Raw genomic sequence first — 16600 nt, 5'->3', positions numbered from 1 at the left:
AGTGGGTTTATGAACAAACATTGGACGGATGGACTGAAATCGATAATGGATTGAACTCAGTTCTGAACTCAGAGGTGAAGCCTTTCCATAATCGACGCCATGTGAGCAGGGATGCATTAAGTGGGTTACAGAGTGGTTGTACCAGAGTCTTTGAGAAACAAAATTATGAATGAACTTCATGCCGGACATCCTGGCATAGTAAGCATGAGGTCAATTGCCAGACGTTTTGTGTATTGGCCTGGTATTGACAGTGACATTGAGTCACTGGTGAGAAAATGTTGTGTTTGCCAAAATTGCCGGAGTAAACCACCAAAAACACCACTGCAACCCTGGTCATGGCCAAGTAGACCTTTTCAGAGTACGTAAACTCTCTGAAAACATCTACTTTTTGTGAAAAGTGTAATGATCATTTTCTGGTACTAATAGATAGTCATTCCAAATGGATTGAGGTTAAACATATGGGGTCAAGCACTAATACTGAGCGTATCATAGATGCCATGGTTTACCAGAAGAACTTGTTTCTGTCAACGGGCCTCAGTTTCGTTCAGAACAGTTCAAAGAGTTCATGCAGCGGAATGGTGTAAAACACACACTTGTTCCCCCATACCATCCAGCCTCCAATGGGGCAGTGGAAAGGTCTGTTAGAATTGTCAAAGATGCTCTCAAGAAACAGGTTTTGCAGGGTAGTTCAAAGCTCAGCATGAAACATCGTTTGGCTAGTTTCTTGCTGAAGTACAGAACCACACCACACACAACAACGGGTTACTCACCTGCAGAACTGTTGATGAAGAGAAGGCTAAGAATATCCCTAAGTCTAGTTCAACCCAATTTGGCTTTGAGAGTTGAACAAAAACAATTAAGTCAAAAACGCCATTTTGACTCCCACAAAAAGGAGAGGTACTTCAAGCCGGAAGAGCAGGTTCGTGTTCTCAGTCCTGCCAACAAGTCCAGTCGAGACAAATGGGATGTTGGGAAAATAGTGGAAGTGTGTGGAACAAAAAGATACTGAGTGGAAGTTGGGGATAGGATCAAAAGTGTTCATGTTGATCAAATGATTCCAGCCAAAGATGAACCAAAAACTGAGCATGAAGTCCTAATCCCTGAGTTTTTATCTGAGAGTGAGTTGGAAGACACCACTGTGATTGAATCACAAAGTTCAGTTAGTACAGACAAAGAAACAGATTCATCTGTTCAAAGTCAGGGTACTAAAACAGAGCCAAACAAGACAGCAGTTGAGTCAACACCTAAACCTGTTACACCTGTTACTGTTAGACGATCAGGCAAGATCCGTAAAACAGTAGCCAGATTAGGTTTTTAAGTTTGTAACTCACTGTCTAGGTGGAATTAAATATGTAAATATGTAAAATAAATATATTATGTTATCATTGAAGATTTCATAAATACTGGTTTAAATCAAGTATCACAACAAGAAAATTGTAACTGTGTACTTAGATTTAATACTTTAAAAAAGGAGAGCAGTGTAATGTATTCATGCATATTCATGTATATGCTAATGAGTTGGTGTTGTATATAAGTAGGGAATTTTGGGTAATAAACCTCTCTCGTGATCCAGGCAGCCTGCGTGTAAGTTGTTATTCATTCTGCTGTCCGGAATATAACAAAGAGGGCACCAAGGGAGAGGATAAGAACACTCAAGAACAAAGGAGGGTATTTATGCTTGGAGTCAGAGGAAGTAGACAAATTATTAAAGAGTCCATCTTAATAGTATTTACTTGCATATTTTTGCATATCTTTCATTCATTTGTTCTTTTCGGACACATATGATTTCATTTATTTATAGATATTGTTTATGACACTTTATAAATATTTTTGTTTTGTTTTTTGTATGCTGTTTCACACTTGCTTTTTATTCTTTTATTCAGTTCGAAATAAAAAATAAAATAAATAAATAAATATCTCTCTGTAACACCATCTATATCTCTCATTTCCCTTTCACCTGACTCTCATTCTGAAGAAGGGTCTCGACCTGATACGTCTTGTATTCCCTTTCTCCGGAAATGCTGCCTGACCCGCAGAGTTACTCCAGCTTTTTTTAAATCTTGGCTGTAAATTTAGATGGGCTTGTTAGTAAGTGTGCAGATGACCAAAATGTTGATGGCTTTGACCATATTTTATTTTATTATCATGCTCACTTTGTGTCAGTAGAACAAATTGGTCAAATTGGAATTCTTTATAAGAGTGATGAAGGCTCTCAAATAAGTTTAAGTGAGTTTATTGTCATGTGTCCCTGATAGGACAATGAAATTCTTGCTTTGCTTCAGCACAACAGAACATAGTAGGCATTTACTACAAAACAGATCAGTGTGTCCATATACCATTATATAAATATATACACACATGAATAAATAAAATGATAAAGTACAAATAACAGATAATGGGTTATTAATGTTCAGAGTTTTGTCCGAGCCAGGTTTAATAGCCTGATGGCTGTGGGGAAGTAGCTATTCCTGAACCTGGTCGTTGCAGTCTTCAGGCTCCTGTACCTTCTACCTGAAAGAGATGAAAGAGTCGGGTAGACACAAAATGCTGGAGTAACTCAGCGGGACAAGCAGCATCTCTGGAGCGAAGGAATGGGTGACGTTTCGGGTCAAGACCCTTCTTGAGACTGATTATGAACATATGAAAGAGTCAGTACGAACATTGCCCACATTATATCAAGCTTATATTGAAGAGGTCTTAGTTTGCAGATAATGTGGACATGAGCTTGTGTTCTTTGGTTGTGCTTCATAACAGTTTCTATATTTCGGCATTGGTTCCCTTTCTCGACGATTTTACATTTGTGGCTTCACTTTTGTCAAGTTCATGGATTTGACAAGGTAGTGAAACTGACCTTAACCCATGTTTTATTTTCACTTTATAAGACTTTGTAGGACTTAGTAATGCAGAAACAACTTTCCAGCGATTGTATCAGTGAGACTCTGAGCATGCATGTCTCCAGTAAAATGCAACCACGTGCATTTAGTTCCACAGCAACTGAACGGCTGCCTAACAGTAAACTTTCAACAATACACACTATAGTCAGCTTTTTTTCTTTTTTTTTTTCAAGACTTAGCAGCCAAACTAGCAGCCAAGTCGAAAGGCCTTGGAGTTTAATAAAGGTTATTGTCAAATGAGATAGATATTGCATTCACTTTCTGTCCAAATAACTGCCATTAAAGCAAGGAAACCTCTGGTTAAAGGACAGATAAGTTTAATCAGGGTCTCAACCCGAAACGTCACCCATTCCTTCTCTCCAGAGATGCTGCCTGTCCCGCTGAGTTACACCACCTTTTGTTGTCTCTCTTAATCAGTGAAGATATGACACATTCTTAGTGGTGAAGCTATCTACAAATGCTAGCCCTTGTGAGATGGCATCTAATGAGCTGAAATTACTCACTGGGTGATCTGGACATTCTGTCTGATCAAATAGGTAAGAAAGCACAACATGGTAAAGTAAGCCACCCAACTTTTTTGGATGTTAACTATTTAACAGACTGTTTATTTCAGTGTTTGAAGAAGGGTCCCGACCCGAAACGTAGCCTATCCATGTCCTCCAGAGATGATCCCTGGCCTATTAACATGTCTTTTACTCAGTTTTTTGTGTCTTCTTGAAATACTTGAGTTATGTATTGACTACACCAATGCCAGTTTACCCAAATATAACTGGTAACTACTTTTCTAGACATTGTAGAACAGTACAACACAACAACCGGCTCTACAGCCCAAAATGGCCATGCCAAACATGATGCCGTTAAATGGATCTCTGCTTGTGCATGATGCCCACTCTTCCATTCCTTGCGTAACCATATGCCTATCCATGTCTATTACATGCCCCTGTTGTATCTGTCTCCACCACCACTCTTGCCAGTGCATTCCAGGTACTCCTCACTCTCTGTGTAAAAAATAAAGACTTACCCCGCACATCTGTTTTTAACTTTGCCCCCTTAAGTTATGCCAGATTATGCTCTCTCGTCTTTGACATTTCCAATCTGAGAAAAAGGTTCTGATTGTCTACCCTATTTATGCATTTCATAATTTGCCATTCTTCGATCAGGTCTCCTCTCAGTCTCCAGAGAAATCAATCCAAATTTTTCCAACCTCTCATTATAGTTAATATTGCTTAATCCATGCCGCATTCTGGTAAACCACTTCTGCACTCTCTCCAAAGCCTCTACATCCTCCCTGTCAGGATGGTCATCACACCATACTCCAAATGCGTCTTAACCACCGCACTACAAAGCTGCAACATGACTTCCTGGCTCTTATACTCAATGCCCTAACTGATGACGGCAAGCATACGATACATCTTCTTTATCACTCTATTTACTTGTGTTGCCACTCTTAAGGAGCTGTGGACTTGAACCCCAAGATCCCTTCTTCCATTATCTCTCTGTCCTTCAAAGTAACAACTCCAAATTTCTCTCCACCTCTGCAGATCCTTCCTCGATGAAACTTCTCTCCAGACTATAACATCCTTCACCCCTTTATCCCTGCTTGCACTCTGTTGTGATCTGCAATGTGCTTACTCCTCTCCATTTTTAACAGTGGTACAATGTGGGCTGGTGTCCACTGGAACATGGTTGAAATTGCCCAAAGTCTCTGTCCATTTTTCTTTGTTGAACTTAGAAAAAATTCACCGGGGTGGGAAGATGAATTACTGATGGAGTCTCACACCCAATTTTTGTTTGTTGATTTAAAAATAGACTCTAGTAAAATAACAACTTCCCTTAAGTCAAACTTATCATATGTTCCTTGTTCATTTCCTTTTGCTGCTAAATGATCATCATTCTCCAACATTTTCACCATCTTCATTGTAATCCCACCAGCCGCTCACAGTTTCCCATCCCCACCCCTTCCGTCTTGCCACAGAGACAACTTACTCCACAATTCCTTCGTTTATCCATCTCTTCCCACCTAACCCCTCTCAAGAACTTCCCCCTGAAGTCACAGGAGGTGTAACACCTGTCCCTCTTTCTCCTCCCTCACCTCCATTCAGGGACTCAAACAGCCCTTATAGGTGAGACTGAGGTTCACATGCCCCTCTTCAAACCCATTTCCTGTCCCCCGCGTCCCCACCCATTTCTCCCACTATCTCCACTCTGGTCACTATATCATTTCCCTCCTTTTTAAACTTCCCTCCTGTCACAGAGTCCCACATTTCCCTCTTATTGCCCCTCTTTCCCTTCCTTCCGCATCCCCTCCCATCTATATCCCTTCCCCTGGCTTTACATTTCATTATCCAAAACCCTTTTGTCTCCTGTTCATCTCTAGCCTTTGTCACTTCCTCCATCCATCTGCTAATCACCCCCCCCCCCCCACCTCCTGCCTTCACCTATATCCATCTATCACTTGCCAGGTTTTGTCTCGCTCCTTCCCTCTTTTCCTTCAGGCTTCTCCCAGTCTGAGGAAGGGTCCCGACCCGAAACATCACCTGTCTACTCCCTCCACAGTTGCTGCCTAACCCATTGAGTTCCTTCAGCACTTTTCTTTTTGCTCAAGATTCTAGCAACATCCATTCCCACCTTGGTTCAGACTGGGCCTTGTGACAAAAACAGAGACATTTAGAGAATGTAAATGACATAATTTTCAATTGCAAAAACTGAATTGCCTGTTCGCACTAAAGCAGTGAGATATGTTCAATTGTTTCCTCTTTGCTTGGTCACCACCTGTAGTTATTCTTCTTTCATGATCCCAAATGATAAGTCTACAGTTTTAGATTTAGAGATACAGTGTGGAAACAGGCCGAGTCCGCACTGACCAGCGATCCCTGTACACCAACACTATCCTACACACACTAGCGATAATTTACAATTATATCAATCCAATTAAACTACAAACCTATATGCATTTGGAGTGTGGGAGGAAACCAGAGCTCCTGGAGAAAACTCACACAGGCCATGGGGAGAACGTACAAACCATACTGAAAGCACCCGTAGTCAGGATCGAACTCGGGTGTCTGGCACTATGAAGCAGCAACTCTAATGCTGCACCACCATGCTGCCTGACAGAATACTTAATTAATTCCTCATGTTTTCTCAGGGATTTTCCAGAGAAAAACACTGAATAGTTATTGAATGAAAATGTTATTTCTTCACTTCCTGTCCACTGCAGCCATTTATACTGTCAGTTGAATCATAGGTTAGTGTAGTAAAAAGGGAGACTTTTCAGCCCACGTCAAATTAGTTCATTTGTTTAGAACTTCAATTTGTTTCTTCAATTTGTTTCTTCAATTATACGTCCAATTCCCTGAAAAATATCATGGCTGAAACTGCTTTTATCATCTTGTTCATGTCGTAAATTAAACAACAATTTTCTGCTCAACAAAGGTTCATGCCCATCTGCCACTGACAAACATAGAATCTATGTACAGAGTAAGATTTCAAGTTCAAGTTCAAGTGAGTTTATTGTCATGTGTCCCTGTATAGGACAATGAAATTCTTGCTTTGCTTAAGCACACAGAAAATAGTAGGCATTTATTTATTTATTTATTTTATTCATTTATTTATTTATTCCGAACAGGTAAAGACATTAAAGACATTAATAGTAACAAAATCGAAATTATCAAACAATTGGACAATGAAATTCTTGCTTTGCTTAAGCACACAGAAAATAGTAGGCATCTATTTATTTATTTATTTATCTATCTATCCATTTATTTATTTATTTATCTATTTATTTATTTATTTATTTATTTATTTATTTATTTATTCATTTATTCCGAACAAGTAAAGACATTAAAGACATTAATAGTAACAACATCGAAATTATCAAACAATTGGACATTACAATCAATATTTACAACGCAATGAGAAGAACAAAAGCAAAGTTCCATTGTCCAACTCTGTGTTTACAAAACAGATAAATGTGTCCATATACCATGATATAAATATATACACACATGAATAAATAAACTGGTAGTGCAAATAACAGAAAGTGGTTGCTAATAATCAGAGTTTTGTACATGTTTCTGAAATTAGTTTTGTTTTCTTCCAAGACCCAAGTATTTACCATGAGCATTGGTGTTGTCTGCAAATTTACAGACAAAGTTAACTATAAGTTAACTACAATGTCATCCAAATTGTTAATGTAGTTGACAATCAGCAGTAGATCGAACACTGACCCCAGCAGCACTCCACTGGTCACAGGCCTACAATCAGAAACAACAACTACCCTTTGACTCCTTCCTCCAAAGCCAATTTTAAATCCAATTGTTCGCCTCGGATTGCATGCACTAGAACCTTCCAGACTAGCCTACCACGCAGGACCTTGTCAAAGGCCTTGCAAAATTCCATTTAGATAGTTGTCCTTGCAGCAGAAAGACCTACAAAAAATATAGTTTCTCAAGAACTGAAATGTTAACCAACTAGAGAAAATACCTTACGGCACATAAGAGAAACTGTTGTGTTTCCTTATTATGCAACAATCTAAAGAGTGACGGCATAATTCAGATTGAGTTAAGAGGAATCAATAACAAATCATATAATTATATAGTGCCAGTGATGAATTGGCTACACATAATTGAGCTAAAAAAAAGCACGGAATGTTTATTTGGATGGGAAATGTAATTATTTTGTCGACTTATTTTGAAGCAGGAAGTGAACATGTAATCTAGGGATGCTTGGTATTAAAAGAGCACAGATTCATTAGAAGTTGTCTTTTAAAAGAAATACCGAACTGTCCTATTTTAAAAGTCATGACGATAAAATAAGCTGGAAATCACATATTAAACATGTAAAATTAAAATTGTCAAAAAGTATCTCTGTATTATACAAAGCAAGCAAGCAAGCTCTGGATTACAAATCACTCCGTATTCTTTATTGTTCATTAATTTTACCCTACTTACATTATTGTGCAGAAGTCTGGGGTAATAACTATAAATATTCGATACACTCATTAACCATGATGCAAAAAAGAGCAATTCGTATTATCCATAATGCTAAGTATCTGGGTCATACAAATCCATTATTTTTAGAGTCAAAATTATTAAAATTAGAAGATTTGGTTACATTCAAAACAGCTCAGATAATGTTTAGGGCCAAAAATAAAAATTTACCTGGAAACATTCAAAAATTATTTACCGAGCGTGTGGGGGGTTACAATTTAAGAGGAATATTTAACTTTAAGAAACAAAAAGTCCGTACGACTAGAAAAACCTTTTGTATTTCGGTTTGTGGAGTAGGAGTGTGGAATAAATTGAACGGGGAATTGAAGCAATGCACAAACATGAATCATTTTAAAATGATATATAAAAAAATAATTTTCAAGGGGTACAGGGATGGAGGGGATGGTTGACAAGTGGGGGTTAATGTTTATCTATTGCTTTACTATTGTTTACTTATGTTTGGGTACTTCAGATATGAAGTTTGTATGTACATAATAGTTGTATGTATATATATGTCTGTAGGTATTACGGGAAACTGCCTAGGGTAGTATTATTATTAGTAATTAATTGAGTTTTAAATATGGTAGAAGTGTTGGGGAAAAGGGGTGAGATTTAATAAGTTATTCTTCTTCTCACTCCTTTTCGAGCTTGTACAGACACAGAGTTGGACATTGGAACTTTGCTGTTGTTCTTCTCATTGCTTTGTAAATATTGATTGTAATGTCCAATTGTTTGATAATTTCGATTTTGTTACTATTAATGTCTTTAATGTCTTTACTTGTTCGGAATAAATAAATAAAATTAAAAAATAAAATAAATACAACACTACTTATGTTGTAGCGTTTCTCCTGGATCAAAGGTCACAATTCCGAATGAGGTCATCCAATGTACAGTAGATTGACTGGTTCATTCACTTCTACTGCTATCTCTTCTAGTTTTGTATGGAGATACAGCGCAGAAACAGACCCTTTGGCCCATCGAGTCTGCACTGACCAGTGATCCCCGCACATTAACACTATCCTACACACTAGGGACAATTTTCATTTATTCCAAGCCGATTGGAATAATTTAATCTGATTAATAATACCTGAAAGGATCTGTATATTTGTATTTTCATTTGGTGCTTTCTAATGGTTGATTCAGACTTTCAGGAAGTTTATTTTGGTGTGGGACAATTAAACAGAAAACAGGAGGAGGAGGTTCCATGAAATTATCATCCTTAATGATAATGGAGTTCAACACATGTGCCTATGACAAGAGAAACATTTTCAATCCACTGAACTTTCTGAAAAATACAAAGCGCTGGAGCAACTCATTGGGTCAAGCAGCATCTGTTGAGGGAATGGGCAGACGATGTTTCAAGTCAGGATCCTTCCTCAGAATTAGTGGAGAAGCGGGGTAAAAGCTGGAAAAGAGAGATGGAGGCGGGGAAAAGCCCGGCAAGTGATGGGAGGATATAGGTGAGCGGAGGGTGATGTTTGGCAAATGGGTGGAATAAGTGACAAAAGGTAGAGGTGAAAAGGAGACAAGAGTGTCAGATAACGAAATAACTCAAGTGGGCTATTAGCAGGGCTAAAATAGGCCTTGAAATATTATTGGTGTCAGATTAAAGAAAATCCCAAAGCTTTCTATACATTTACAACAAGAGGCTAACCAGGGAGAAAATAACATCACTCAAGGATAAAGGATGGGATTTATGCTTGGAGTCAGAGGATGTAGGCAAAATACTAAATAAATACTGTGTGAAGTTCTGGTTGCCCCCATTACAGGTTGGATTTAGATGCTTTGGAGAGGGTTCAGATTGACAAGAAGGCACCCTAGATTAGAGGGTAATAGCTATAAGGAAGGGTTGGACAAATTTGGATTGTCTTCTCTGGAAAGTCAGGAGTCCTGATAGAAGTATATATAACAATGAGAGGGTAGAGAGTCAGAGTGGAAATGTCATGGACAAGAGGGGATGGCTTGAAAGAAGATGAGCAGGAGCAGGAATTTTCCATAAACAGTTGTGGGTGCCATGAACGCACTGCCAGGGTTGGTGGTGGAGACTCTTATAATTGCGGCATTTAAGAGGCTTTTAGATAGACACATGGCTATGCAGGGAATGGTGGGATATGATAGGATCGTGTGCAGGCAAAGGAGATTAGTTGAACGATATGATGTTGGGCATGGGCACGGGGGGCCGTAGGTCCTGTTCCTGTGCTGTACAGGTCCACGTTCTAAAAGGAGTGAAATGTAAAGACAGAGATCTTCAGCTGCATTATTAATGTGAACCACACTTGCATCCAGCAAGACCCAAACAATTTTCGGGTTTCAGGAGCTGGTTAAAGAGAAATAAACGATCATTTGAATCACCATTGAAATCCTGTGAGGTTTTTCATTAATCGGAAACTTAACCAGACCAGTCACACAAATTTGGTTATTAGAGCAGGTGAGAGACTGTTTAGTTTAGAGATACAGCGCAGAAACAGGCCCTTCGGCCCACTGAGTCCGCACCGACCAGCGATCCCTGCACATTAACACTACCCTATACACACTGGAATATTTTACATTTCCATCAAGCCATTTAACGTACGAACTGGTATGTCTTTGGAGTGTGGGGAAAACCAAAGATCTCCTAGAAAACCCACGCAGATCACGGGGAGAACGTACAAACATATAAGCACCCCTCGTCAGGATCGGACCTGGTTCTCTGGCGCTGTAAGATAGTACCTCTACCTCTACACCACCATGCCGCCCTGTGTTTGCTATAACTTACTAACTGACACCCACTAGCCTTTCCGCCATCTATACGACACAAAACAGATATCAGAAACACCTCTCCTATTGCAGATCAATGAAGAATTAGGTTTTGTAGAACGAGGTTTATCTCACAAGGTAGTTCTCCCACTAGCAGCTACGGGTCCAAACTGAACAGTGCCCATGCCGAACATCATATCGTTCAACTAATCTCCTTTGCCTGCACACGATCCTATCATATCGCTCAATTCCCTGCATAGCCATGTGCCTATCCAAAACTGGCAGCCTCATCTTACAGGACTTGGTATTTGAACTACTTTTGATGAAGAATATTGAAACACTCCAGCGCTTGCTACTTTGAGTTTTCTCCAAGTACATGGAACACTCATGCAATAGCTAAGAAAGACTGTTATAAAGTCACAGATTCACTCTTTTGTTTAACTTATTTATTTATTGTCACATGTACAGAGATAGAGTGAAATGCTTGCTCTGCACGCTATCCAGTCAAATATAATACTATACATGTGTGCATAGATCCGCTACTGGCACAGTACGTGGAGTCGCCACATTCCAACACCATCGTACAACTTCCAAGTCTCAGAAAAGGCAAATCCTGGTCCAAATACGTAATTTCTTATTTTCCTACTTTAAGGTCCGAAGTTCTGGCAGCACTGAATCAGTGAAATAGGGGTTGGCTTGACATGAGGAGGAATGTGCTGGCGTTGGAGACAGTCCAGAGGAGGTTTAGGAGAATGATCCCAGAGATGATTGGGTTAACATTAAATGAGCATTTGATGGCTCTGGGCCTGTACAAGCTAGAGTTTAGAAGGATGAGGGGCCCCCTCAATTAAACTTGCCAAATAGTGAAAGGCCTGGATAGAATTGATGTAGAGAGGATATTTCCACTCGTGGGTGAGTCTAGGACCCGGAGGGCACAGTCTCAGACTAAAAGGGCGTACTTTTAGGTGACGAATTTCTTTCGTCAAAGGGTGGTAACGCTGTGGATTCGTTGGCACAGATGGCTGTGGAAACTGTCATTGGGTATTTTTATGGTGGGGATTGACGGGTTCTTGATTTGCAAGGGTGTCAAAAGTTATGGAGCGAAAGGAGAATGGGTTTAAGAGGAGATCAGCACCACACCACACACCACATAAAGGTAGCCCACCACACTAGCAACCACAATCACAGTGCAGAGAATAAAAATTTGCACCTGGTGAGTTTTTACTCAAACCCAGAACAACAATGGATCAGAGAAATAAATGAATAAGAGAGATTTTCCACAGTGTGTTGTTCTCATGCTTTTTGTGGCCTTTTTAACATTTATTCTTAGTAATTGAAGACTTACCCTTTAATAGTAAGTCTTGAATTTAAGCATCTCGTGAGAAATAATTGAGTTATTTTGAGTATGGATATGTCTCTAAGGTATTGGAGGACAATCAACATGCAGCTTTGATATTCCCCCCCTGTCCTGAACCCTTGTGCCCTCACAGTGTTGCCCATTGCCAGTTGCCTGAAAATGGCGCCGAGAATATTTACAATCTTGTCGTGGAAGGTCAGTGTAGACGTGTGTATTCTGAGGGAGAGACTACTTTAGAAAACTCCTTTAATGTATAAAAGGATAAGGAACCATCATCATTGCATCAAAATATATCCATCCATCGCATACAATACATTCCTCAACTCACAATAACTGGATTTCTTTGAAGACATTTAGTAGAGAGCTTAAGTAAGTAGCAGCTTTACATTGTCTCCCTTTTAATAATGGAATAATATTACATGACCAGCTGGATCCTTGCAGCATTAATCAACGATTAAGTCTGAAGAAGCTTCCCGACACGAAATATCACCTAACCATGTTCTCCATAGATCTTACCTGACCCGCTGCATTACTCCAGCACTTTGTGTCCTTTTTTCTAACCAACTATTGCCTGCTCTGTGGCTGGGGATTCACACTGTCTAAATCACAGCTGCAATTTGTATGCTATCTTCCTGGTAGATGGTCTGGGTGTACTCTCTCTATTTGACTCCACCTCTTCAATAATCCCACTAAGATTATGAAAGAAGATTTGACTAAAGCCTCTCTGAACCCGTGCGTTGCTGCATGTCTGCATGGTATTGCTGGAAAGGAAGTACCACAATCTTGGCAAAGATTGACTTGAAGGAAACAATGTTAAGTAGGTCTCTGAGGCCTCTTAAAAGAATATGCCGTTCAGTTCCTCTGTGCAGGGTGAGAATTCATGTTCTAATCCTATGATCCCCTTGCCTTGAGGAATCCAGGTATTTCTTGCCTCTAGTCAATTCAAGATTTATGGTATCATTTTTCTGAATCTTTTTTTAGAAATTTTATTATATTTAGTTCCTTTCAAATATAGGCTGAGGATCTTTAGCTTTTTTTGGTGCTAACATACAATATCTTCGTACTCTTTAAGATAAAACTGTTCCTGGTCACTGTAGGAATTTACTGGGGCTGTGTCTTGACAGGTGGCTGTGCGTTTAATGAGCTTTGGAGGATGATGTATGAATGAGTACTGCTGTAAATGTGAGAGTTAATTACTGTACTCTGCATTTAGATCAACTAAATTAAATAGACCTGATTTAGATCTTAGCAAAAATGTTCATTGATATTTTATAGGGGTTTTTTGCATTTCACCAAAAGTCTTGTTTTTCTGCTGTATAATGAAGATGTTAGAACTCCTTTGGAGGGGAGAATGTGCATCATCTGGAGAAAATCTTTCTTTGGGAATAGATTCATTTTTCATTATCTTGTGTTTGTATCTGTGTTTTTTGCAACGCCATCATCTTCCATTTAGATCCTATTCCTATTCCTAGACCCACTAAGGGTGGCATGGTGGTGTACAGCTGGTGGAGCTTCTGCCTCACAACGCTGCTGATCCCAGGTGCAGTCTGTGTGGTGTTTGTACGTTCTCACTGTGACCACGTGGGTTTCCTCCAGGTACTCTGGTTCCGTCCCACATCCCAAAGACGTGTGGGTTTGCAGGTTAATTGGCATTTGTGAATTGCCCCTAGTAGGAAGTGGATGACAAAGTGGGATAACATAGAACTTGTGTGCCAGGTGATCATTAGTCACCGTGGACTTGGTGGGCAGAAGGCCCTATTTCAATGTTGTACCTGTAAACTAAACTAAACCTGACTCTGCAGCAAAGGTTTGTCACAACAAAAAAACTGACAGCAAGCTATTTGAGGTAATGGGGCTAATGGCCCAAGAGTTTTAGGGAGTAACATAAAGCAGGAAAGAGTGATGGAAAGGTATAAAGATATGGGAGTGACTTGTGTACAGTTACATTGTTTAGGACCATGGCAGCGGAAGGCATCACTGTGATCGTTGATGATTGATGGTAGAATGATAACTGTTAGAGGTAATCACAAGCCCACAATAAAGCAGAAGACTCATTGGGGAAATGGGACTGGTGGAAAATTATGGAAATCGGGAGGGGAAAGGTCATAGTTTGATAGAAAGGGTGGGGATTTTTAAATTGGTTCCCAGTTATGGAAGACTTCAGTGTGAGTCAGCAAGCACAGAAACAACAGATGAACAGGATTTGCTCAGAGTTAGAAACACGGATGCCAACATTTTGGATCATGTTGACTTTGTAAATGGTGGAAAATGGGACACCTACCCAGAGTGCTTTGGAATGGTCAAGTTTAAGGATAGCAAAGATTTTTAAAAGTATTTTAAACAATCGGTTTTAGAGCCAGCAAACATCCAATGGAAGAATCATATTTCTGTTGAGTAAGTTTCTTGGTTTAGCAGGCAGGTTTCAGGCAGTAGGTAAGCTGATGTGGAGATATAGTCACACTGTGTTGTGGAGATGTTGGGAAAGTATCCCAGGTATTGTGGAGATGTTGGGAAAAAACCGGAGGATATGCAGTCTGTCCATATCTTAGATCTACTGTGCTGGATATAATGTATAGAATAATAAGTAAAAGGAATAGACAGACAAAGCTTTCTCCCGATTAGGTTATTAGAGAAATATTATTAACAAATGTTAGGCCTGCCCTTCTGCTGTGGATTATTGAAATACGGAGAAAGACAAAAACCTTTGAGATAGCACTATCTGATCCACTGCGGTTGGATAGGTCCTTCAGCTTGGAATATGGGGCAATGTGCCTCTTTATTGACCTGCGTACAGTTACATTGTTTACATTTTAAGTTCAGTTAAGGGCCTGTCCCACCTTCACGATCTAATTCACGACCTCTGCCAAGTTTGCCCTTGACTCATACTCGCAGCATGGTCATCACAAGATCGTAGGAGGTCGTAGATAGGTCGTAGCAGGCCGTGATGATAGTCGTAGGTACTCGTGGCATCAAGTAGGTCGGGGCATTTTTTCTAGCCTGATGAAAAATGTCCACGAGTAAAAAAGGTCGTGAACTAGATCGTGAAAGTGGGACAGGCCCTTTACAGCATAGACAAGCATGAGAGATTAGAAGGCAGATCATTCTATCAAGATCTGCTCACTAAACATGAAAAGGCCTCTAATTTTTGTTAACCAGTGTGCATGCGGTTTCTACATGGGTTTAAAGGAATGTTTTGCAAGGAATGTCAGTCAAAACAGCCATAATGTATATGCCTACAATTTATAAACTATTTAATCAGATTTTTGGAACATTTTCGAGCCTGCTTAGAAAGACTGTGCATAATTTAACCCAGGGTTTTAAACTCGTACTTTCTTGTATGATTTTTAGGTGGAACATCAGGTATCATACAGATTAACTGTATGCATTCTACGAGCCACAAAGGTGACCAAAGGAACTTTTGGTGATCTACGTAAGTACATTTTAGCAGACTTTGCCTGTTCTGTTTACTTATTTAATTTACTTATTTAATCTTTAACATGATATGTGCAATATAGTTTGTTAAAGACATCATCTGGATCGACACACACAGTGCAATAAAGTGAGGAGACACAAGAGACTGCTGATGTCTCCATCTCCCATTTTTATATTTTAAATTGCTTTAATCCACATACTACTCACATATTTCACACACCAGATACCCTCCTCCATCTGATTCTATCCGCCCTTCATCTCTCGCATTTTCACCTTTATGTATCAGAATCCAACACTGGTAACCTTTTTTGTTCCCACTCATCAACTCTGGCAACTGTCTCCATTTTCACCTTCCCTCCCCCAACTGGCCACACCTGCCATTTGTTTTCCTTGTCTGTTCCTACATATCACCTGTCTGTCTGTCTTCCAACTCCACCCAGCTCCATCTGCTCATTATCCATCACCCCTCCTCACTTACCAATCAATGTGCCCTGACCCAAAATGTTGCCATTCCTTTCACAAGATCTTGCCTGATCCATTGAGTTACTCCAATGGTCCCCTATCCTACACACTAGGGACAATTTTAACAAAGCCAATTAAACCACAAACCTGCACGTCTTCGGAATGTGATAGGAAACCAGAGCACCTGCAGAAAACCCATTCAGTCACAGGGAGAACATACAAAATCCATTGTGACAGAAACTGTAGTCGGGATCGAACCCGGGTCTCTGGCGCTGTAAGCTCGCAACTCTACACTGCGTCACTGTGCTGCCCTCAAATGCCCACTACTTTCTGCAGCTGCCTTTGTTCTCTAGAGTTCGAATTTCCTAACCAGGCTGTGATACGTCCAATCAGTATGCAATCCACTGTATACTTGCAGAAGTTTGATCATGAGTTTGATCATATGTAGAAGTGTTCAGTTGGTCTCAGTGAAGTGACCTTTGCTGAGTTTTCTTACAATTGGGATTGAGATGATCTGTTAGGTTAAGTGATGGAAGTGAGGAGAATTGTAAGAAAACAGTAAGATTATTGTGCTTTATTTCAGTTGTAATCATGTATTTTATTCCTTCTCTGGTACCCATGCCCTTTTGCAGTTGTATAAGTTCCTCTTCCTTTCCTTTTCTTCTCTTGGTGCAGCCTCCATGGCTGCTCACAAATTGAGTCAGTGGTTCACATCTCTGAGAAGCTCTAGG

At 39.8% G+C, this 16600-nt stretch overlaps 1 protein-coding gene across 3 annotated transcripts in view; it reads left to right on the top strand.

Annotated features, from left to right (window-relative positions):
- The window catches only part of pla2g4a (phospholipase A2 group IVA), a 93232-nt gene that overhangs the window by 22805 nt on the left and 53827 nt on the right, over window positions 1-16600 (top strand). For all 3 annotated transcript variants that reach the window (XM_033028204.1, XM_033028205.1, XM_033028207.1), the window contains exon 3: window positions 15324-15405. In XM_033028204.1, the coding sequence (XP_032884095.1) occupies window positions 15324-15405 (82 nt within the window). The remainder of the gene's footprint in view (window positions 1-15323; window positions 15406-16600) is intronic.

This window comes from Amblyraja radiata, chromosome 10, assembly GCF_010909765.2.
Source record: "Amblyraja radiata isolate CabotCenter1 chromosome 10, sAmbRad1.1.pri, whole genome shotgun sequence".
Lineage (NCBI taxonomy): Eukaryota > Metazoa > Chordata > Chondrichthyes > Rajiformes > Rajidae > Amblyraja > Amblyraja radiata.
This window is presented reverse-complemented; position numbering and strand designations above follow the sequence as displayed.